At 43.6% G+C, this 25294-nt stretch overlaps 1 protein-coding gene across 1 annotated transcript; it reads left to right on the forward strand.

The window, feature by feature from the left end:
• Positions 1 to 6083: 6083 nt before the first annotated feature.
• Positions 6084 to 23476, forward strand: MRS2 (magnesium transporter MRS2). Its single transcript, XM_044293283.1, has 11 exons — positions 6084 to 6291; positions 10446 to 10519; positions 11439 to 11475; positions 15340 to 15452; positions 15926 to 16099; positions 17177 to 17307; positions 17402 to 17518; positions 18849 to 19001; positions 19951 to 20068; positions 20840 to 20953; positions 21530 to 23476. The coding sequence occupies exons 1-11, from the start codon at positions 6087 to 6089 to the stop codon at positions 21590 to 21592; spliced, it is 1299 nt and encodes a 432-aa protein (XP_044149218.1). The 5' UTR covers positions 6084 to 6086; the 3' UTR covers positions 21593 to 23476.
• Positions 23477 to 25294: the final 1818 nt, after the last annotated feature.

Below are 25294 nucleotides of genomic sequence, written 5' to 3' on the forward strand. Positions count from 1 at the left end.
CAATGTTAAAATAGCATTGCCATTAATAAGGGATAATGCATTGCATTTTAAAAGCAATCAAAATACTGTCTGTCATAGTCCACTTGTGGGACTATTAAGTGGTAAAAAAAAACAAAAACTCATTTATTCAATTAAAAAATCCCATTAAAAAATTATACTTTTTTTCCATTGAAAATAGGATTTTCAATGAAAAAAATTGCAAAAAAAACCTGTCTCCGATATGTTTGGTATTGCCTTGTCCGTAACGAAACGGACTACAAAAATATCATGAAAATTATCCCCTACGGTAAACACCGTAAAAAAAAATTTTTTTTAAACTTGCAGGATAACAGGCCAAACTGGATGGACAAATGTCTTTTTTCAGCCATATATACTATGTGACTATGTAAAAAAAAATAGAAAATGCAAATTTATTCTTAGTTGCCACTGAAAAAATTAATATCAAGCGATCAAAAAGCGCCATTCACTCCAAAATGATACCAATGAAATATACAAGTCGTCCCGCAAAAATCAAGCCCTCACGCAACTCCATAGAAAGAAAAATTTCAAGTTATGGGTCTTGGGAAGTGGCGATGTAGAAACATTTTTTTCTTTAAAACAAAAAAAGTGGTTTTATTGCAAAAAAGTTGCAAAACCTAAAAAAACTATATGTATTCGGTATCACTGTAATCGTACTGACCCAGAGAATAAAGATATGTTATTCATACCGAAAAATGAACGCCGTAAAATGTATAACTTAAAAACGCAATGGCAGTATTGCTGTTTTTCCCATCTCCCTCCTAGAAAGAGTTAAGAAAAGTTAATCAGAAAGTTATGTGTACCCCAAAATGGTGCCATTAAAAACTACAACTTGCCCCGCAAAAAACAAGCCCTCATAAAGCTATATAGACGAAAAAATAAATAAAAAGTTACAGCTCTTGGAACGCGACGATGAAAAAAAGGAAGAAAAAAACGCTTGGTCAGTAAGGCCCAAAACAGACTGGTCACTAAGGGGTTAAACCTAGTTGAGCACCTGTGGGACCACTTTAATCGCCGTGTTCGCTCTATGGATCAGCAGGGGGTACCTTCAATGTAGGAAGACCACGCAACTGCTACGGGAGGCAGTACTAAAAGAGAAACAGATTTATCAGTGTATTTATACCACTATGGTGTTCAGAAAGGACCTGTTCCACTTTTCTCACCATAGAAGTCGGATAGCAGTCAACATGGCTCGAGATACCTGTGAAAACCTAACAGGACCTCATTGAGTCACTCGCAGTCCGTCTAGCTGCTGTCTGTGCTATATTTATATATATGCTCTTGACGTGTGCATTGAACATATTGTCCCAAACCATGCGCTATGAACCATATAGTTACCCACTGGCTTATGTTGCAAGTGACGGAGTGACATCATGTGCTGCACCAACACAGAGACCCACACTGGTCATGTGCTCCACCGGCACATTGGCCCAGGCCGCCCACAGGGTTCTGTTCCTGCAGTGTCGGAGTCACGTCATGTGCTGCCCCAGCACAGCAGCCCAGGTTGGCAGCAGACAGGAAGGGGCCCTATGCAATTACGTTGTTTGCATGGTGGTAAAGACCTCCACTGGTACTACTACTACTACTATGAAAAGATGGTCTACTAGGCTTTTCAGTATACAGTTGTTAAAGGCGCTGTCCCATGAAAAATATTTTACATTTTTTTAAACCAGCACCTGGACCTGAATAGTTTTGTAATTGGATGTAAATACAATTTTTGTATATCTACTGTAGTACTGTAGTAATGAATCTGTATAGCGCCACCTGCTGTTTATTAACTGCCTACAGCCATATCGTCTGATTGAATCGGTGACAGTCACAGGACACTCCCCTTGAGCTGTCAGCTTGATATAAATCCAGCAGAACAATGAATGAGGAGATCTCTGGACCCATGTGAGGTACAGGGCTGGTTCGCGCTTTGTTAGAAAGAGATTGTCATGTACTGTATGACGTCTGATTTAAATTTTTTTCTATTAATGTAATAACCGCTTAAAAGACTTATTATGTCTCATGAGAGTAAGGGCTCATTCACACGACCGTGGGCTGCCCTTTGCCGTATTGCGGCCCACATTTGCTGATCCGTAATACACGGGCACCGTTCCGTGAGCATTCCGCATCACGGATGCGGATTCATTCACTTCAATGTGTCCGGAAATGTGGAACGGAAGACTACGGAAGCACTATGGGGTGCTTCCTGGGGTTCCGTTCCGTGCCTCCAAACTTGCACTATCTTTTTTCTGAACGGACGGATTGTGGACCTATTCAAGTGAATTCGTCCGCGATCCCCATGCAGCTGGGCCACAGTCAGTGCCTGTGCATTGCGGAACGCAATTTGCGTCCACTGAGCGGACACGGGCTTCACACGGTCGTGTGAACAAGCCCTAAAGCCTTATTTACACATCCATGAATCTCTGTGCTCTCCAAAGACAGCACGCGAATTGAATCCAGTTGGTATAGCCAGAAGCAAGCACTAACATGCACACGGATGCCCTCCACTCTGGAAATCCTGTTCTGTTGAGTTTCATGCACCTGAAAAATTGATGACACGGAGGGCAAAAAAACACAAAACAAAAACGGACTGAGGATGGACATCATCACAGATGAGAAACAGTTAAATACTGTGACGGGGTATGGGAGCCAATGGCAGTTCACTTTCACAGGCCACTAGGCCTGAAGCCTATGAGATAGTGTCTGAATGGCACAGGTGGTTGCAAAGCCATGACATTTTCACAACCCCCTGTGCGAAGACTCTGGCGGTGTAATAACTTCATCGCAGCCTCCTGCGACATAATGCAGGCATCTCACCCCACGGACCAGAAGAGGCCTGTGGCACACACCATAGACAGCAGCATGGAGTCAGTTTTTTTTTCCATTCTCTTCTTTTTTCAAGGTGACTTTTTTGTTTCATCACATTTTATTGAACTTTAGTGATCACTATTTTTTAAGAATACTTTGCCTAAATCAATAATGCAGATGAATATAAGAAAATTTGTAATACATCTTATCAAAGAAAAATGCAACTTTCTCCCTCTAGCAGCTCTGAGTCTAGCAGCTCATTCGTCCTCTCCTTCCCTTTCTATGGAGGTACTAACACGCATAATACACAAACCGACGTGGAGTTAAAGGTTGTTATGTCAGTGGTCCGAACCAGCTGGACCACCTTAACCCTCAGTGGGCATGGCCGCAGGGTTACTCACCAGTTCCCCACTCCCTCATCAGTGGTCCATGCCCGTTGGCGTCAACATCTGCCTCCTCAGCAGGTATGTACGTCAGAGCACTTTGTCCCAGCTAGGCCTGTGTGCGCACACACATCTCCTGTGCTCCCAGCCTATGGCAGCCTTCCCATGAGTACTAAGGGCATCCTCCAACAAAAGCAGGTGCCTGAGCAATAGGTTCTACTTAGCTAGGTTTCAACTAACATTCATCATTGTCCTGTCTCCTTACCCTTGTACTTATCTCAACCTGTTACCAAATATGTCCCTTTGCTTCTTTAAGGGTGAAGGCCTGGGGGGGGGGGGGGGGGCGCACTTAGATAATGCCCTTAGGAGTAGACCCAAGCCAGATCTGTTCAGGGGATCCACATCCACTTTCATTACAAAGGCTTAATATAATGTACTGACAAGTTAGAAGAGCCATGTGTGGTTGTGCATAGAAGGACCCCTCTGCCTGTGATACAGGGGTTAACACAGTGTATAGACGGAGTACAATAAGCAAGTCCATTTTTTTCTATTGCCTGAATTTTGGAGCCTGATCTAGGGTTTTATGCCTCTGTCCTATATTATACACGTCCCCTCAAAAAAGGAGACTCCTTTATCTCTGCTGTGTGACCGACTGCTCAAGTATTATCTTGTTGAGGGCACTTCCAGGTTGATATCTCTGCGTTTCTCCTAACAGCATGACCACCATAAGAAGTAGATTGAACTGAGTAGTGGTTATGCATGGACTCTGCTGCCCCATTCAATGTCTGTGGGTCTGACAGACGTGTCTAAGCCCTGTACGCGGCTGCCTCTGCCAGTCCCATAGACATTAGAGCGGTACTGTGCATACTCAGATGTGCTCCTCACTACAGTCTTACCTGCCATCATGTTTCCCTTGCCTACTGGTGACAATAAAGTGATAGAATGAATTTATTTCTATTTTTTAGTAGTACAATGTTTTCTTCCCAGACTTGTCTCCAACCTGCAGTGTAGCCTATTTGTCCACTAGATGTCAGTATATGAAAACTGTACAATAGCCAAAGGATAAACATAATGAAATTAAAAGACTATGTCCCTTTAAACAGGCACATGCTGTGTGATGATGAGGTGTGATAGACACATTGGGGCAGGGGGGACAATTATAAGGGGAATTTGCACAAAATGTATCAAATGTTGCACAATGTTTGATAAATCTGTTGCAAGGGTTATGCCAAATGTATCCCCTATCCCCCTTTCCAATTCCCCTGAGTCCCCCACCAATCCCTAGAACAAGGATAGAGAAGCGCTTGTATATCATGCTGTCTCCTCACTGCAGAAGTCTATGGAGCCCATCCTGATGTCCTCTGCAGCAAGGACAGAGAGAGCGTGCTATGTGAGCACTTCTGTCTCCTCGTTCTAGGGGTCTCAGCACTCAGACCCTCCCCAATCAAAATATTTCACGTCTCTATGACGTAGTTTTTAAAATGAAGTCACTTTTATGGAGTTTATACTCTAGGGGTGCATCAGGGGGGCTTCAAATGGGACAAAAAAAACAGTCCAGCAAAATCTGCCTTCCAAAAACCGTATGGACGCTCCTTTCCTTCTGCGCCCTGCCGTGTGCCCGTACAGCGGTCTACAGCCACATATGAGGTGTTTCTGTAAACTACAGAATCAGGACCATATATATTGAGTTTGGTTTGGCTGTTAACCCTTGCTTTGTAACTGGAAAAAAAATATTAAATTGGAAAATCTGCCAAAAAAGTGAAATTTTGAAATTGTATCTCTATATTCCATTAATTCTTGTGGAACACCTAAAGGGTTAACAAAGTTTGTAAAATCAGTTTTGAATACCTTGAGGGGTGTAGTTTATAGAATGGGGTCATTTTTGGGTGGTTTCTATTATGTAAGCCTCGCAAAGTGACTTCAGACCTGAACTGGTCCCTAAAAATTGGGTTTTTGAAAATTTCTAAAAAATTTCAAAATTTGCTTCTAAACTTCTAAGCCTTCTAACGTCCCCAAAAAATAAAATATCATTCCCAAAATGACCCAAACATGAAGTAGACATATGGGGAATGTAAAGCAATAACTATTTTTGGAGGTATTACTATGTATTATAGAAGTAGAGAAATTAAAACTTTTTGCACATTTTTGGTAAATTTGGTATTTGTTTATAAATAAAAATGATTTATTTATTTATTTTACTTCATTTTACCAGTGTCATGAAGTACAATATGTGACGAAAAAACAATCTCAGAATGGCCTGTATAAGTCAAAGCGTTTTAAGGTTATCAGCACTTAAAGTGACACTGGTCAGATTTGCAAAAAATGGCCAAGTCCTTAAGGTGAAATAGGGCTGAGTCCTTAAGGGGTTAAAGAGGGCTGTTTGACACTAGAAAAAGATAAAAGATGGCTGCTTTCTTCCAAAAACACACAGGTTGTGTGAGGTATTACAGCTCAGCCCCATTCACTTCAGACACAACCCATGGAGAGGTGTGGGGCTATTTTTGCAATAAAGCAGCCGTTTTTCCCTAGTTCTTTGCAACCCTTTCAAAATAACGACTTTAAGTTACAAAGCTAGTTTAAAAAAATTCAAGTTATACAGCTCGAGTTTATACAAGTTCTAAAATGTACATAATCATGCAAAGAGAATCGTGTGTCTTGCAAAGGCAAATAGAACTTCCCAACTGCTGAAGCAAACACTGAAAATGTCTTCACTTAAAAATGCAATGTCTACACAAGCATCTCTGTAATGGGACCGTTGTTCACTTTTTCACTGCCGAACGGTCTCCAACAACATGGCTTCCACAGAGGAGACAGAATGTGGACCCAGGTTTCCCCCTAGTGGCGACATCCAATGACAGCTCTCCAACTTTGCTTCCGGTTGGGCGACCCATGTGGAGTCCTGGAGAGCAGCAGTTGCTGTGGTGCCTGGCTGTCATGGATGTAGTCAGGGGGCTGCACAGGCTGCAGCGCTACAGTGCCCTTCTCGGACAGGCGAGGACTTTCACTGGCATCCCCGGCTGCTTCCCGCACGGTCAGTGGATGGCTTGTACCCAGACATCTGGACCCCGGCGACGATGGATCTTGCCACCCAGCAGTGAGTATATAGTCTGTGTTATACTGCCTGGAATGTATGTACAGACCTACACTGACTGCCTGGAATGTATGTACAGACCTGCACTGACTGACTGTGTGTTATACTACACTGACTGACTGTATGTTATACTGCCTGTAGTGTATGTACAGACCTACACTGACTGCCTGCCTGCCTGTATGTTATACTGCCTGGAATGTATGTACAGACCTACACTGCCTGCCTGCCTGTATGTTATACTGCCTGGAATGTATGTACAGACCTACACTGACTGCCTGCCTGTATGTTATACTGCCTGGAATGTATGTACAGACCTGCACTGACTGCCTGCCTGCCTGTATGTTATACTGCCTGGAATGTATGTACAGACCTACACTGCCTGTATGTTATACTGCCTGGAATGTATGTACAGACCTACACTGACTGCCTGGAATGTATGTACAGACCTGCACTGACTGACTGTGTGTTATACTACACTGACTGACTGTATGTTATACTGCCTGTAGTGTATGTACAGACCTACACTGACTGACTGCCTGCCTGTATGTTATACTGCCTGGAATGTATGTACAGACCTACACTGCCTGCCTGCCTGTATGTTATACTGCCTGGAATGTATGTACAGACCTACACTGACTGCCTGCCTGTATGTTATACTGCCTGGAATGTATGTACAGACCTGCACTGACTGCCTGCCTGCCTGTATGTTATACTGCCTGGAATGTATGTACAGACCTACACTGCCTGTATGTTATACTGCCTGGAATGTATGTACAGACCTACACTGCCTGTATGTTATACTGCCTGGAATGTATGTACAGACCTACACTGCCTGTATGTTATACTGCCTGGAATGTATGTACAGACCTACACTGCCTGTATGTTATACTGCCTGGATGTATGTACAGACCTACACTGACTGACTGTGCCTGTATGTCATACTGCCTGGAATGTATGTACAGACCTACACTGACTGACTGCCTGCCTGTATGTTATACTGCCTGGAATGTATGTACAGACCTACACTGACTGACTGCCTGCCTGTATGTTATACTGCCTGGAATGTATGTACAGACCTACACTGACTGACTGCCTGCCTGTATGTTATACTGCCTGGAATGTATGTACAGACCTACACTGACTGACTGCCTGCCTGTATGTTATACTGCCTGGAATGTATGTACAGACCTACACTGACTGACTGCCTGCCTGTATGTTATACTGCCTGGAATGTATGTACAGACCTACACTGACTGACTGCCTGCCTGTATGTTATACTGCCTGGAATGTATGTACAGACCTACACTGACTGACTGCCTGTATGTTATACTGCCTGGAATGTATGTACAGACCTACACTGACTGACTGCCTGCCTGTATGTTATACTGCCTGGAATGTATGTACAGACCTACACTGACTGACTGTGCCTGTATGTTATACTGCCTGGAATGTATGTACAGACCTGCACTGACTGACTGTGCCTGTATGTTATACTGCCTGGAATGTATGTACAGACCTGCACTGACTGACTGTGCCTGTATGTTATACTGCCTGGAATGTATGTACAGACCTGCACTGACTGACTGTTCCTGTATGTTATACTGCCTGGAATGTATGTACAGACCTGCACTGACTGACTGACTGTGCCTGTATGTTATACTGCCTGGAATGTATGTACAGACCTGCACTGACTGACTGCCTGCCTGTATGTTATACTGCCTGGAATGTATGTACAGACCTGCACTGACTGACTGCCTGCCTGTATGTTATACTGCCTGGAATGTATGTACAGACCTGCACTGACTGACTGCCTGCCTGTATGTTATACTGCCTGGAATGTATGTACAGACCTGCACTGACTGACTGCCTGCCTGTATGTTATACTGCCTGGAATGTATGTACAGACCTGCACTGACTGACTGCCTGCCTGTATGTTATACTGCCTGGAATGTATGTACAGACCTGCACTGACTGACTGCCTGCCTGTATGTTATACTGCCTGGAATGTATGTACAGACCTGCACTGACTGACTGCCTGCCTGTATGTTATACTGCCTGGAATGTATGTACAGACCTGCACTGACTGACTGCCTGCCTGTATGTTATACTGCCTGGAATGTATGTACAGACCTGCACTGACTGACTGCCTGCCTGTATGTTATACTGCCTGGAATGTATGTACAGACCTGCACTGACTGACTGCCTGCCTGCCTGTATGTTATACTGCCTGGAATGTATGTACAGACCTGCACTGACTGACTGCCTGCCTGCCTGTATGTTATACTGCCTGGAATGTATGTACAGACCTGCACTGACTGCCTGCCTGCCTGTATGTTATACTGCCTGGAATGTATGTACAGACCTGCACTGACTGACTGCCTGCCTGTATGTTATACTGCCTGGAATGTATGTACAGACCTGCACTGACTGACTGCCTGCCTGTATGTTATACTGCCTGGAATGTATGTACAGACCTGCACTGACTGACTGACTGCCTGCCTGTATGTTATACTGCCTGGAATGTATGTACAGACCTGCACTGACTGACTGCCTGCCTGTATGTTATACTGCCTGGAATGTATGTACAGACCTGCACTGACTGACTGCCTGCCTGTATGTTATACTGCCTGGAATGTATGTACAGACCTGCACTGACTGACTGCCTGCCTGTATGTTATACTGCCTAGAATGTATGTACAGACCTACACTGACTGACTGCCTGCCTGCCTGTATGTTATACTGCCTGGAATGTATGTACAGACCTACACTGACTGACTGCCTGCCTGCCTGTATGTTATACTGCCTGGAATGTATGTACAGACCTACACTGACTGACTGCCTGCCTGCCTGTATGTTATACTGCCTGGAATGTATGTACAGACCTACACTGACTGACTGCCTGCCTGCCTGTATGTTATACTGCCTGGAATGTATGTACAGACCTACACTGACTGACTGCCTGCCTGCCTGTATGTTATACTGCCTGGAATGTATGTACAGACCTACACTGACTGACTGCCTGCCTGCCTGTATGTTATACTGCCTGGAATGTATGTACAGACCTACACTGACTGACTGCCTGCCTGCCTGTATGTTATACTGCCTGGAATGTATGTACAGACCTGCACTGACTGACTGTGCCTGTATGTTATACTGCCTGGAATGTATGTACAGACCTGCACTGACTGACTGCCTGCCTGTATGTTATACTGCCTGGAATGTATGTACAGACCTGCACTGACTGACTGTGCCTGTGTGTTATACTGCCTGGAATGTATGTACAGACCTACACTGACTGCCTGCCTGTATGTTATACTGCCTGGAATGTATGTACAGACCTGCACTGACTGACTGTGTGTTATACTACACTGACTGACTGTATGTTATACTGCCTGTAATGTATGTACAGACCTACACTGACTGACTGCCTGTATGTTATACTGCCTGGAATGTATGTACAGACCTACACTGCCTGCCTGTGTGTTATACTGCCTGGAATGTACGTACAGACCTACACTTACTGACTGTGCCTGTATGTTATACTGCCTGGAATGTACGTTATGTAGACTTCACTGCTGAGACATGTTCCTGGTTCGTAACCTGGGCTCCATTTTTCCTTTCTGTGACATTTTTTGGTGAAAACTTAAATTTCACTTCAGTTACATTTTCCTTGTGATTATAGTTTGCCCCACTGGAATTCGGACGGTGTCAGGGGAGTGGCAGTTTGGGTGGCATAACACAGTGTCTCATTGCAATATCATATCTGCTGATTGCCAGTGTGGTTGCGCACATGGTATAGCGAGACACTGCTGCAGGATACCAGTCGCATGCCTCTTTGCCATTATAGACCACAGTAAGGCCTCAAGCACACTGTTTTTTGAGGATTAGATTCGGACCCACCCATCTGCTGTAGGTTGCTAGGCAGGTATTAATGCCAGTGTATGCGACATCCGAAACCTTCAGTGTACACTTCGAGCACAGTGTGAATAGACCCTTACCAGTCGTACCGTACTCTGAGGCTGCTGCCAGGCGATCAGGCGGTCGTGCATTTAAGGCAACTATACCAAGCTGGACTTATCTCCTGCAAAACTGCTATTATATCTGTGTATTATCTCCTGCATCTGCCATGTTGGTGCCTTACATCCCCTGTTCTTCAGGTACAGTATGCCGCCATACACAGTCGGACACCACTCAAGCCACGTTAGCCAGTGTTGCTCCAGTGTTCTCTGTGGTAAGTTATGAAATCTTCTGTATAATTGATTGTTGGGTAGAGGTGCATTTACATGCCGCAATCATCTCCTCCTACCGCCATACCAGTCCATTGTTTCCAGGCAGGTTTACACCGCACAATCGCTGCCCAGAAACGATGATTTTGGGTGCTGCCTGAAATATATGCCCACCCAATGTTGTGTAAAACTGCTTCTCCCTATAAGGCTAGGTCTACATGACGACATTTGTCGCGCGACAGATAGGGCACAACTACACTGCAACATTTGTTTTTGCACCAATGTCGCGCGCCAATTTTTATAATGGCAGTCTATGGTGTCGCACTGCAACATGCAACATTCTGCGACGCGACAGTCGCAGAAAATCCATTCGAGATGGAATTTTTTTCGACTGCCGTGTCGCAGTCGCAGCATGTTGCAGTGCAACACTATAGACTGCCATTATAAAAATTGGCGCGCAACATTGGTGCAGAAAAATGTTGCAGTGTGGTTGTGCCCTATCTATTGCGCAACAAATGTCACCGTGTAGACCTAGCCTTAGGGGCTGATCTCACCACTCTATTTTCGGTCCACAACCAATACGCATTTTTGCGGATCACACTCAGACTCTGTGCTGTCCGCATCCGTATGTCTGGTCCGCATTCCTGTAAAAAGAGAGAACGTGTGCCATCCTTGTCTTCAAAATAGGATTGTTTCAGTGTGGACCGCATCAGTATTTTGCAGATACGCAAATTCCGGCCCTCAAAATGGATATGCCTGTGTGAATAACCCCTTCCGCTGAGCGCGGGTCTCTTCTGTATCTAGTCGGTGGGGAGAGGGGATAACTGTTGCCACTGGACAGAACGCCATTGTAAGGTATTGTTCAGTTTTCTTGTATAATCCGAGATATCGGTGAATTCTAACTGTTGTGTTTCCTATTTGCAGATGAAATTTGACAAAGCAGGAAACATATTGTCATTTGGTAAGTCCTGGACATATTCTGTGTTTCCCCATAAAATTGTCAAATACCTAGTAAATCCTAGACGCCTGCTTCTCTGCCAAATTAAGAAAAAAAAAATCAGTTTCAGCTGTTTGGTTAGATCTGTTTCTGGGAAAGCTGGGTGATAATCAGCAAGGTCGCCAGTGGCATTCCTATTGCTTAGCGGTCTTTGTGGGAGATTTATCACAGGCCTTTTACGCTGCTGAAGGATGCGCCTCGTCATATCATCAGCTGTCAGAGTTAGGGTTGTTTCGATACCAAAATTTTTTTATTATTGCGATACTCGATACCATTCGATACAATGCAAAAAAAATAAAACACTAAAAAAGCTGCGTGCATTCCGCATTTTATGGAATGTCCGGCCCATAGTAGAACAGTCCTATCCTATTTTTTGGGAGGGACAATGTGACTAAAAAAAATGGTGAATCGCACAGTTTTTATTGATTTATTTATTTTTATTTTATTTTTTATGTTACAGCGTTCACCGCGTAGGACTTTTTAAAAATATTTTAATAGTTTAGACTTTTCGGACATGGTGATATGTAATATGTCTATTTATTGTTTTATATATTTTATATGTAAAATTGGGAAAGGGGGTGATTTATACTTAATATTTTTTTTATTTTTTTAACTTTTTATTTAATAACTATTTCCCCCTTAGGGGCTAGAACCTGGGATCTTTAATCCCTTGTCTGTTCTCCCTAATAGAGCTCTATCAGGGTGAATAGGATCTCTCCCTGCTGCCCTGTGCTTTGTGCGCGCTCCATGTTCTCTGATACTGGACTGCGCAATAGCGAAGCCTAGTATCGAAAAAAGGCAAATCCCGTTATCGAGGTCGATACCAGACAAAAGTATTGATTGGGTATTGAAAATTTGATACCCGAAACAACCCCAGTCAGAATGACATCTAGGGTAGTTTGGAGCTGCCGCAGATTTCTGTCTTTATTTGCGTCTATAAACAGTTGCAAATGTAGGGGGCCCACCCTCGTCAAGCCCCCTTTTCAGAAAGTGCTGAGGGCGGCTCAGAAATGCCACTTGCGACAAAAAATTTGTCACAAGTGGTGTTTAATAAGTCGCAAATGCAAGGTTTGGGCCTAGTTTGGGTGCATTCTGGGGCAGTACATACCACATGTGGTTTCACCACAGCTTGATGCCTGTTTATGATGTGGCAGTTGGTTGCACATTTTGCTTTACAGGTAAAACATTGAAAATAAATGCTCCAGCTATAAAAATAAAATAAAAAAATCAGCGACACCAGTTACCCCATTGCATGTCTATACCCTTAAAGACTCTTTCACATGAGCGTGTCCCTTGCGGGGAATCACGCTCCATGTGAGAGAGGGATTGTGCGGTCTGTACTACAGAAAAGCACGGCATTATCATGAATGATAATGCTGTGTGTCTCTGCCTGACCATTCTGTAACGGAATCATACTGACATAAAGCTGTCAGTATAAGGCCTCTTGCACACGAACTGCAAATTGCAGGCCGCAATGCACGAACACCCACCGTGGGGCAGCCGCAGTGGATCGCGGACCCATTCACTTTAATGGGTCCACGATCAGGCCGTTCCGCAAAAAGATAGGACATGTTCTATATTTTTCCGTGCTTCCATTCCACATCTCCAGATTTGCGGACCCATTGAAGTGTATGGGTTCGCATCCGTGATGCGGAATGCACACGGAACGGTGCCCGTGTATTGCGGATCCACAAATGCGGTCCGCAATACGGCAACGGGAAGCACACGTGTGCAGGAGGCCTAATTCACCCTAGGACCAGGCATCTGTGCGGCACAGAAATATGTTGCCACAATCCACAAATGGAAATTTAACTTTAAGGGTACTTTCACACTAGCGTTAGAAGAATCTGGCAGGCAGTTCCGTTGTCGGAACTGCCTGCTGGATCTGGAAATCCGTATGCAAATGGGTTTAATTTGTTTGCGGATCTGTCTGACAAATGCATTGCAATACTGGATCCGTGTCATCTGGAAAAACTGATCCGGTATTTATCTTTTGCACAGACTTAATGGTCTGCGCATCTGCAGATCGGGAAACCAGATCAGTTTTTCCGGAACACTTGGTACCAGATCCGGCATTAATACATTTCAATGGAAATTCATGCCGGATCCGGCAAGTGTTCCGGAATTTTGGCCGGAGAAAATACCACAAAAGGGACTGAACTGAAGACTTCCTGATGCATACTGAACGGAATGCTCTCCATTCAGAATGCATGAAGCGTTTTTTTTCCGGTATTGAAGCCCCTGTGACGGAACTCCATGCTGGAAAACTTTAATGGTAGTGTGAAAGTCGCCTAATACTCAGTTTACATGGCAGATTTAGCAAAGCATATTCTGCTGGAGAAACCCCTCTGGTTTCTGCCACGCTTTTTTCAGCATGAATGCCGTGGATCTGCTCAATGTTTAGCCGCTTTAAATGGCGCTAAACAGCAAAGGGACATCCGCTGTGATTTACAGCAGGGTCAAAAACTGTGGAGTCCGACACTGTGCCAAGAAAGGACATGTCCTTACTGAGCGCGACAAGGACATAGACCTCCACTGCTGGATTGTAGGGTGGTCGTAACCATGGAAACAAGCAGTGTGTAATATGATGGAGAAATGAATCCAGCCAAAGGAGGCAATATGGATACTAACATGGATACATTAGTAAGTTGCTTGTATTAACTTTCTTTACATAATAAATGCTATTTTCTGAAGTGAGGTTGCTTTATATCTTATCCCTGATAAAATGAATGTAGCTTGTGGTCATACCGGGATGTCAGGAAGTATTATATCCATGTAAACTGCTTTATAGTGTCATTCTAAAAAAGGACAGCTGAAACCATTGAAAGTTTAAAGAAATCAGTGCATTATTCTGTGATGTTTGCAGTATAAGAAACTGAACATGGCTGCACTCTGACCGCTCTTATCTAAGGGCTTGTAACATAATCTAATTCAAGGTGACTGAAGCCCGTTGGCATTTTTCAATGTATTTGCACCAGAAAGCTGCCGCAGATTGTGTCTGTATAATAATTAGAGTTGAGCAAAGCGAGCTTCGGGTGCTTAATCCGAAGTCGCTTCGTTCAAAACTTTGGAATAATACTGTACGGAGATTCGTCTCTGTTACAGTATTTGAATGTGGAAGACAGAGTTCGGGTTTATAGTGGTTTTCCACTTAGGGTACTTTCACAGAGGATTCCGGCAGGCAGTTATATCGCCGGAACTGCCTGCCGGATTCGTCAAAACGTATGTAAACTGATGGCATTTGTCAGACAGATCAGGATCCTGATCCATATGACAAATGCATTGAAATGCCAGATCCGTCTCTGTCCGGTGTCATCCGGAAAAACTGATTCGGCATTTATTTATTTTTTTCTAATTTTTTGCGGTCTGAGCATGCGCAGACCGCAATGCCGAATCCGTTTTGCCGTAACACTCGGCCCCGGATCCAGCATTAATGCATTTCAATGGGAAAAGTGTTTCGCAATTTTGGACGGAGATAAAACCGTAGCATGCTGCAGACATCCTGATGCATCCTGAACGGATTGCTCTCCATTCAGAATGCATTAGGATAAAACTGATCAGTTCTTTTCCGGTATTGAGCCCCTAGGACGGAATTCAATGCCGTAAATGAATAACACTAGTGTGAAAGTACCCTTAAAAAAATAAATAAAAATATCAACTACCGAAGATATTCCACGAAATCACGCACGACTTCGTGAGTAACTTACTTCGGCTCATCGGAGCCCATACATTCTAACAATAATTCATACAACAATATATATATAAAATTCTGTCTACAGATATCAGAGTTTTCCATTCATGATTTATATTTTTATTTTTTTGGGGCAGAAAGGAAGAAGACAGAATTATATCAGGAGTTGGGACTTCAAGCACGGGATCTGAGGTTTCAGCATCTAGTCAGCATCAATGCCAGAAACAACAAGATCATTTTAAGAATGGAGGTAATAGTAACCACATGCCAGTTAAATGCAATCGCAGGATAAAAATGATTATTTCCAAACCTAGAAAAATTGAAAATTTGACAAATTTCCGATTGCGATTGGTAGGTTTACATCAGGCGTATTCCCTAACGTATGCCAATGTATAGCTGCTTTGGCACTGCCCGGCCCTGTCAATCAGAGCAGCCAGGGAGGGCCTGGCCACAGAAAGGAGCAAAGCTTGCTTTAACAAGAGCAATAGTGACTCCCTCGTTGCACCAAAGGCCTAATTTGCATATTAAGAAAAAGCATCATAACTAAGGTACGGGGCCTCAGATCAATTCATCATAGTATTTTAATCAGGCGAAGCACAGCTATGTGTCTATGCAAGAAGTTGCATAGAAGGTCGCTGGTGACAGATTCCCTTTAATATTTCAGCATTGCATATTGTAGAGTTTACTAAGCAAAACTTTTTGTTTCCCTCCACCCTCTTGCAGTTTGTAAAAGCTGTTATTACTTCGGAGTATCTGCTAATATTGGATTATCGGAACTTGCACCTGGAGCAATGGTTTCTCCGTGAGCTTGCACCTCAGCTAGCAGGAGAAGGACAGCTAGTCACATATTCTTTACCTTTTGAGTTCAGAGCTCTGGAAGCGATCCTCCAGCACAGGGTAAGACATCATTCTTCTTCTTTCAGTGTGGTTATGAGCAGATCTTAAAGGAGTTGTCCACTACTTTAAAGGGGTTCTGCAGTTTTTTTAAACTGATGATAGATCATCAGCATCTGATTGGCAGGGGTCCGACACCCGGGACCCCCACCGATCAGCTGTTTGAGAAGGCAGCGGCGCTGTAGTGAGCAGAGTTTAGCCCCACCCAGGCCATTGATACTAGTTGTGACGTCACTGGGCATGCGGTAAACGGTGAGAAGGCCTTGGCACTACTGCCAGTGCTGCTGACTTCTCAAACAGCTAATCGGCAAGGGTCCCAGGTGTCAGACCCCAGCCGATCAGATTCTGATGATCTATCCTCAGTTTAAAAAAACTGCAGAACCCCTTTAATGTTGATGGCCAATTCTGAGGGAAGGCAACCAGTATCTCATTGGCAGAGATCCTACAGCTGTTTCAGAGTAGCTCCATCGCAAGTCAGTGCAAAAACGACACATCTTTGTCCACTGTGCAGTGGAAGGAGCACTTTAGTGGGAGCAGTGCTGCAGTTATCAGCTATAGCCAATGGACAGAGCTGTAACTCTGATACTACTGCCAAATGATGCCGGTCCCCTGGTGATTGATGGCCTATCTTGAGGATGGGTCATTAGCAGTAAAGGAGTGGACAAGCCCTTTAAGGTACCCATGTCTTTCACCTTTGCCATGTGCTTCAGTACCTGGGGCAGTACAGAACTGCCGGTGAGCCTCTACCCTGTACGGCGCCGGGTACTAAAGCGCAGGCATGATGACGTTTACACTGCCTGGTCCTGTCAAAGTGCAGGGCACGCGGAGCAGTAGGGAGAACAGAGCCTCTAGGACTAACGGCAACACCCCCAAAAGTTAATTTTTCTCAGAAATAAAGCCACACTTGGGGATGAGGCCAAGACTGCCCGTTTCTGCTGACCTGTGCCCATGTCCCAGGTCAGCCCGTTTCAGGGCAATGAATCTAATGACAGGAGCCCTTTTAAGTAAATTGTCTGTAGTAGGTATAATACATGTCACAGGCTTGTGTAATATTACGGTAATACAAATGTTTTTCTCCAGATTAGCACTCTGCACGGAAGACTTCATTTTTTACAACCTCAAATCCTAGAAACTTTGGAAGCTTTGGTGGACCCCAAGCTTATGTCTGTAGATAGAAGTAAACTGCATGTCCTGCTGCAGAATGGGAAAACGTAAGTAGAGTATAGGAGTGATGCCTTTTGCATTGAACAGGTGGGGACATATATAAAAGTTTTCCAGTGTATTTATCTTGTGTGTATTTTACAGTCTATCGGAGTTGGAAACGGATGTAAAAGTTTTCAAAGAAGCAATTCTGGAAATCCTGGATGAAGATGAGCTTATAGAAGAGCTGTGTCTGACCAGACTGTCTGACCCTCAAGCGCTGTATGTATTAACCTCACAAATTCAGCTGGCTGTGATCTCGCAGGAATCTTGTCAGGATTTACTCTGCTTTTACTTCAAAATACTGCTCCAAATTCTTTATAGCTATCTCTATCTAATATCAATGTATTTATACATTTATCTGTCAATCTATGAAACGGAGCTTAGCTTCTCTCCTTCAGTCATAGCCGACACCCATCGGAAATCCCCAGACGGGTTCACTTTAAAGTGTAACTGTCATTTTAGGTTTTTTTTATTTGCTAGTTTATTAGAGCAAGGCATGTATACCTGAGTAAGTCTGTCAATGATTGTCAAAATATCTGTAATTACCTTATAATAACAGCTTTTATTAATGTCCTCTGTCCCTTTCTACTGCTCCCTTTAAAAGACAGTTGCTATGGCTTGTCTGACAGTAAGACGGAGGGGCGGTCCTCCATACTGCATGCCTGCATTAGGCTGCAGGGTGAGGAGGCGTGTCTCTCAGTAATCCAATCTGATTGGCTGGCAGAGAGCTGCTGGCTACAGCAAGTATGTATGGGAAGTGAGGCCAAAACTGCTTTCCCTCAGAGTACTGGCAGAGGAGCCATCTTGAGTAGGTCCTCATATTGTAAATGTTTAAACAGCCGTAACTTAGGGAAAAACTCAAGGAAAACAGTGGTATGTGAAGAAACTAAAGATTGCTCTATGCCTAATGCTGCTGCAGCAGTAACATATGCTAAAATAAATTTTTTGATGAAAACATGACAGTTACTCTTTAAGTTGAAAGAGGACCTTTCATGGGTTTGTAGTAAGTGAGATAAATATCTGTACCTGCGGGGTACCCCCCACTGATGCTGCCACCCTGCCTGTTTTTTTTTTTAAATAGCGCTCCTGCACCACGTTATGGCCCCCTGCAAATTTTGCGCTCAGTATGCTAATACTGAGCATCGGAGCAATGGTGAGGAGATGCATGCTCTCTCTCTGTGGGCGTCTCCTTCTCCCCTGGCTGTAGTGCTGTCCAATCGCAGCACAGAGCGTCACAGCGCTACAGCCAGGGGAGAAGGAGACGCCCACAGAGAGAGAGAGAGAATGCGTTTCCTCCCTATTGCTCTGATGCTCAGTATTAGCATACTAAGCGCAAAATTTGCGGGGGGCCATAACATGGTGTAGGAGCGCTATTTTAAAAAACCAGGCAGGGTGGCAGCATCAGCGGGGGGGTACAGATATTTATCTCGCTTACTACAAACCCATGAAGGGTCCTCTTTAAATAGGGATCTTTATGAGGACTGATCAGTAAATATGTGGTGAAGAGGAATTTCACAGTATATATAACTTGTAATGTTGTCATTTGTAGTGAAGAGAGCGCTTCACGGATAGATCACACAGAAGAAATGGAGCTGCTTCTTGAGAATTATTACAGACAAGCAGAAGATCTAGCAAATGTGGCCAGAGAGCTGCGTGTGCTGATTGATGACTCTGAAAGTGTGATTTTTATCAACTTGGACAGGTTGCTTCTCATGTCATTATCTTACATATGTACTGTGCACACAGTGATATTGGCAGTTATCCTTTCTTAGGAATCAGAAAGCGTATCTATTGTCAGTGTATTATTTTTTTTTTTAAAGGGGTTGTCTGACCTTTGAGCCAACAACCCCTTTGGGTATAACCTGGGTCCCTTAACAAGAAAACACAATTTAACCTGTATGCAGTCCCGTCGCTGCTCTGTTCACGATACATCACGTCACAGGATGTGACTGCTGAGACCTGTGATTGGCTGCAGCAGTCACGGTGCCAAGCCACTTCCTGATCCTGCAGAAACGGAAGTGTCCAAGAACGGAGCAGTTGTGGTAAGTTGATTTTTTTATTATTTTTTTGTTAAAGGACCCGTGGCTCCAAGGCCAGACAACCCCTTTAAAGCAAATCTGTCAATTTAATATGCTGCCTAATGCTGCCTTATGTAACTGCAGCATATTACAGCTGCAGGTATGTACTATTCATAGCTAAAGTGGCACTAAAAATGTTCAGCCATCTGGCTACTAGGAGCACAGAGAATTCGGCAGACATGTAGTTTGGTGTATTCATGAGGATAAAATTCCCCCTGCCTCTCCCACCCCGCAGTGCACTGATTCCTGAACTGCTGTGCATAGACCATATACAGCAATCTGTCTGTCACTACAGTGATGGGTGAGGGAGCGCTGTCCTCATGGAGAGTCCAGAGTGTTAGTAGCCAAACAGCAAAACACGTTTGGATGCCTCTTGTCTACTTGGAGTATGGACCTGTAGCTGTAGTATGCTGCCCTTGCGCAGGGAATATGAAGCAGACTGACCTACTTTAAAGTGACTCTGTCATTAATTTAAGAAAAGCATCTATAAGCACTTGTACACACTGTTAATATTACATGCACCCAGGATTTAGTGTTTAGAGCATCAACTTTGCCCACGTTTTTCTCTTCCAGTCATCGGAATGTGATGATGAGACTCAATTTGCAGCTGACCATGGGAACCTTTTCCCTTTCTCTCTTTGGTCTAATTGGAGTGGCTTTTGGGATGAACTTGGAGTCCACTTTTGAAGAGGTTTGACGGTTTTTCAGTTTTTTTTTCCTCAGTTGTCGAATGTTTTTTATCATCATCTCCATCTGGAGTTTTTGATACTAAAAATGAGCAGTTCTGCACACACTACACCGTTCATTCTGATGTCTAAAGTTGGGCTTCACAGTGACATACTGTATTTTTGCCCTAGAAGACGCACCTGCCCCTAAGTAGCACCTAGGTTTTAAAGAAGGAAAATAATTTAAAAAAAAATCTTCAGACCCCCCCCCCCCCCCCTCAGATCTAACCCTCAGTGTTGTCAGGACCCCCAATCACACCCCCAGTGTGTCTCAGACCCCAGATGAGGCCCCCAGTCAGACCCCTTAATGATTGTCAGACCTCGGATCAGGAAAAAAATTTATTCACATTTCCTGCTCCTGACAACGACGCCACCCAGGAGATCTTCTTCCTGCCGCCCTGTGCTGTGACCTGATGTCGCACAACATGAGGTCACAGAGCGGGCTGACGTCCTCACTCTGTGCACAGGTCACAGCACAGTGTGCAGCACCAGCGGATGAAGACCAGGGAGCGGTGAGTACAGAGCCAGCACAAGGAGTGCTGTATTCACCACTCCCCAGTCCTGCTGTACTAATTATTAGTATTCACCCCATAAGACGCACTGCCATTTTCCCCCTTTTTTTGGGGGGGGGGGGGGAGTGCATCTTATAGGGCAAATAAATATGATATTTTAAAATAAAATGAGTTTCCTTTTGAATTTACTTCCACATTTCAATGTGTTTTCTTTTTTCATTTTAGGATCCCCAAGTGTTTTGGTTCATTACAGGAGTTATGTTCCTGGGAAGTGGCCTGATCTGGAGACGCTTGCTCTCCTTTCTTGGAAGACATCTGGAGCCATCAAAGCCACCATCGGTATGTTAGCTTCTGGGCTAGTTTAAATGTAAAAGTTAAGAAAAAAAATATTACCACATGCTGTAATAATGTATTTTATGTTTCCTATGTGTGGTATGTAATAAATCACTTTAGAGCAACAGCTCTAGCCTGTTCTGAATATTTTATATGTAGTCTACTGCATGTATATTAAAGGAATTGTCCGACCTTGGCTTGAACGGTACATAAGTGCTGTGACGTAGCATTCAAGTTTTTGTGACCGCTGAGGTATCCTGGTCCTGCGGGGACTAGAAGTGGCCAGGAACAGAGCAGATGAGTGGGGGGGGGGGGGGGGGTTGGGTTATGTTCAGGGGAGGATCTCGGTTTTTTTGGCTCCAAGGCCGGACAACCCCTTTAAAATATATATATATATATATATATAAGTATTTTTTTTATAAAGCTATTGGTAAGTATATTTAGATATAGATAGTTGGACTTGTATAAAATATATAGATTGAAATAGATCAATCTAGGCTTGAAAATCTAAATCACATTTACAGTTTTGTATCGATTCTCTTTAAATATAATTTTTATTTTTATTTTTTGTTTCGTTTTTAGATCTGGAAGAGGGCATTTCCCTTAATTGGAAGAGCAGATGCAACAAATGGGCCTAAAGTGTAATTTTCCTCACGAAGGGCAGAAACCTATGGGCATTAGACCTACCAGACAACTGCTCCACCGTGTGACTGTTACTACTCCGTTTTGCCCTCTGATTACACACTAAAGGATGTGTAAATCATATTGGGTATATGAGTATGCCCAGTCTGCCTTGGGTACCATCATGCATAGTTATGTCCCTGAGCAACCCATTTACTCGGAGGACATGCTTTCCTCTGTATGGCATTCATGTGCATTCCACAGTATTTTGGAAGTGTCTATTTTCTATCATACAAACAGCTTCTGTAGAAAAAAATGTCATCAAAGCATCAGGTTTACGTGACTGGAACATACCTAGATTTTCAAACTGATACTACTTTAAGGTACATGAGTAGTTAATGTGATATTTCATTTTTGTAGGGGGATAGTCACTTACCGCAGTGCCTTAAGGACACCTCAAGTACCTCGCCCCGCTGGACTATGCTGCTGTTAATCTGAAACAATGCGTGCTTCTATTTATTGCCTGTGGTATAGTGTTACATCCTTCTGTGCCTTATGTTACAATATGCTGCATTAATGCTTCTACTAAGCTGGAAGTGTGGGGAAGTTTTTAACAAGATTTAGTAAAATGAAAAAAAAAGGTAGTTTTTGTGCACAACTTCTTTTTTTCTGAGCCTTAAAGGGGTTTTCTGAGATGTTTATGTCGACACCCAGCCACACCGACGATCAGCGGCCATGCTTGGTATCACAGCTCAGCCTTATTCACTTCAGTGGGACTGAGCTGCATCTAAGCCATGTGACTGATAAATGTGACGTCACACTGTCTAGGATAAGCTGCAAAAAGGCCGCGGCGCTACTGTGAGCACCAGTGCCTTCTCAAACAGCTGATCGGATAACAGAGTATAGGTCATCAGAATGAAAGTCTCAGAAAACCCCTTCAATATGGCATCTATAGAAGTTCCTTGTGCTTTACTGTACCACTGGTTGGAGTCTGCACAGATGAGATATCCATTTTGGCATGTTTCATCAGAACGTTACTTCAAGGGGTTACTGGGAATTCCATGGTGACACGCAGAATCGTTGCAGTCCCATTGTATCTAGTCCTATGGGACACCGTAGGCCACGAAATATCCTTCTTGTCTCGTTCAGGAGCCCTAAGACTTGCAAAGAACACAGGTAATTACCCTCATTGATGTAATCCAACTGAATAAGAAATGTAATATAAAATAGCTTAAAGGAGATGCCTCATTACAGAAACTTATAAGTGTCTGATTGGCGAGGGGTACTGCTGAAGCCCACAAGACTCGAGGCCCACATTCCACTATTAGGACACACTTGCAGGGGTAAAACCCCACCTATCACGTATCCCCCATCCAGTGGTAAGTTGTTGTAGTGCAACAACCACTTTAAGGGGTTTCCAGCTTTTAACATTGATGGTCTAGCCTTAGTATAAGCCTCCAATGTGTTATAGTTGGGATTCTGACCTCTACCACTCAAAAGAACAAAGGCGCTATAATTCTCACTACAGTATTCAAAACAGTCAGGTCCATCTGTCCAAGCATGGTATTACATCTTGGACCTATTCAGATGACTAGCACTGAGCTGCGGTACCCTATACAGGTGGATAGGTGACTAGCACATAGCTGCAGTACCATATATGGGTGGATAGATGACTAGCACAAAGCTGCAGTACCATATACAGGTGGATAGGTGACTAGCACTGAGCTGCAGTACCATATACAGGTGGATAGATGACTAGCACAAAGCTGCAGTACCATATACAGGTGGATAGGTGACTAGTGCTGAGCTGCAGTATCAAATACAGTCCTGATCAAAAGTTTAGGACCACTTGAAAAATGGCAAAAAATCATATTTTACAACCTTAATAAGGTTCCACGTAGAGCTTCAACATGCAACAAGAAGAAATGAGAGTGAGACCCCAAAAATTTTTTGCATTCAATTAATTGAAAATAACGATTAAACTGAAACAGGCTGTTTTTCAGCTTATCCAAATTTTAGGACCACATGCCTTTAAAAGGCCAAATCTGTGCAAAGATGTGGATTCATTGTCATGTTCTGTCAGGTAGTCACACGTTGTGATGGCAAAGGCAAAAAACTCTCCCTTTTTGAACGTGGTCGGGTTGTTGAACTGCATAAGCAGGGTCTCTCACAGCGTGTCATCGCTGCTGAGGTGGGACGCAGTAAGACAGTCATTTGGAATTTCTTAAATGATCCTGAGGGTTATGGAACAAAAAAGTCAAGTGGAAGACCCAAAAATATTTCATCAGCACTGAGCCGGAGGATCCAATTGGCTGTCTGTCAAGACACTGGACGATCCTCGACCCAAATTAAGGCCCTTACTGGTGCTGACTGAAGCCCCATAACCATCAGACGGCATCTGAAAATGAAGAGCTTCAAAAACTAAAAACGTCTTCAAAGACCTCATCTCCTTGAACGCCACAGAACTGCTCGTTTGGACTTTGCAAGAGAGCACCAAACATGGGACATTCAAAGGTGGAAGAAAGTTTTATTCTCTGATGAGAAAAAATGTAACCTTGATGGTCCTGATGGTTTCCAACGTTACTGGCATGACAACCAGATCCCACCTGAGATGTTTTCTACGCGCCACAGTGGAGGGGGCGCCATAATGGTCTGGGTGCTTTTTCCTTCAGTGGAACAATAGACTGCAATAGAAACAATTGAATGCTCAAAAAATGTTTTGTTTTACTCCCATTTCTTCTTGTTGCATGTTGAAGCTCTACTTGTAACCTTGTTGAGATCCAGCCATGCTCAATATGATTTTTCTTTTGCCATTTTTCAAGTGGTCTTAAACTTTTGATCAGGACTGTATGTGTCTGGATAGGTGACTATTGCTGGGTTGCAGTACCATATATGGGTGGATAGTTTGCTAGCGCTGATCTGCAGTACCATATACAGGTGGATAGTTTGCTAGCGCTGATCTGCAGTACCATATACAGGTGGATAGGTGACTAGCGCTGAGCTGCGATACCATATACAGGTGATAGGTGACTAGACGCTGTATGCAGTTAATACCGTACAATTACAGGGACATCTGTAAACCAGATGGGTTAGGCTTGTCCTATAAAGTACAGGTCCTTCTCAAAAAATTAGCATACTGTGATAAAGTTCATTATTTTCTGTAATGTACTGATAAACATTAGACTTTCATATATTTTAGATTCATTACACACCAACTGAAGTAGTTCAAGCCTTTTATTGTTTTAATATTGATGATTTTGGCATACAGCTCATGAAAACCCAAAATTCCTATCTCAAAAAATTAGCATATCATGAAAAGGTTCTCTAAACGAGCTATTAACCTAATCTTCTGAATCAACTAATTAACTTTAAACACCTGCAAAAGATTCCTGAGGCTTTTAAAAACTCCCAGCCTGGTTCATTACTCCAAACCGCAATCATGGGTAAGACTGCCGACCTAACTGCTGTCCAGAAAGCCAACATTGACACCCTCAAGCAAGAGGGTAAGACACAAAAAGAAATTTCTGAACGAATAGGCTGTTCCCAGAGTGCTGTATCAAGGCACCTCAGTGGGAAGTCTGTGGGAAGGAAAAAGTGTGGCAGAAAACGCTGCACAACAAGAAGAGGTAACCGGACCCTGAGGAAGATTGTAGAGAAGGACCGATTCCAGACCTTGGGGGACCTGCGGAAGCAGTGGACTGAGTCTGGAGTAGAAACATCCAGAGC

This window comes from Bufo gargarizans, chromosome 5 (assembly GCF_014858855.1).
Source record: "Bufo gargarizans isolate SCDJY-AF-19 chromosome 5, ASM1485885v1, whole genome shotgun sequence".
Taxonomy (NCBI): Eukaryota; Metazoa; Chordata; class Amphibia; order Anura; family Bufonidae; genus Bufo; species Bufo gargarizans.

Excerpts from the sequence above, each read along its gene's own strand:
- MRS2 (XM_044293283.1), top strand. The coding sequence starts at position 6,087 with ATGTGGAGTCCTGGAGAGCAGCAGTTGCTGTGGTGCCTGGCTGTCATG. Across the intron at positions 10,520-11,438 it reads TTGCTCCAGTGTTCTCTGTG|ATGAAATTTGACAAAGCAGG; the intron begins GTAAGTTATGAA and ends TCCTATTTGCAG. Across the intron at positions 17,308-17,401 it reads CTGCTGCAGAATGGGAAAAC|TCTATCGGAGTTGGAAACGG; the intron begins GTAAGTAGAGTA and ends TGTATTTTACAG.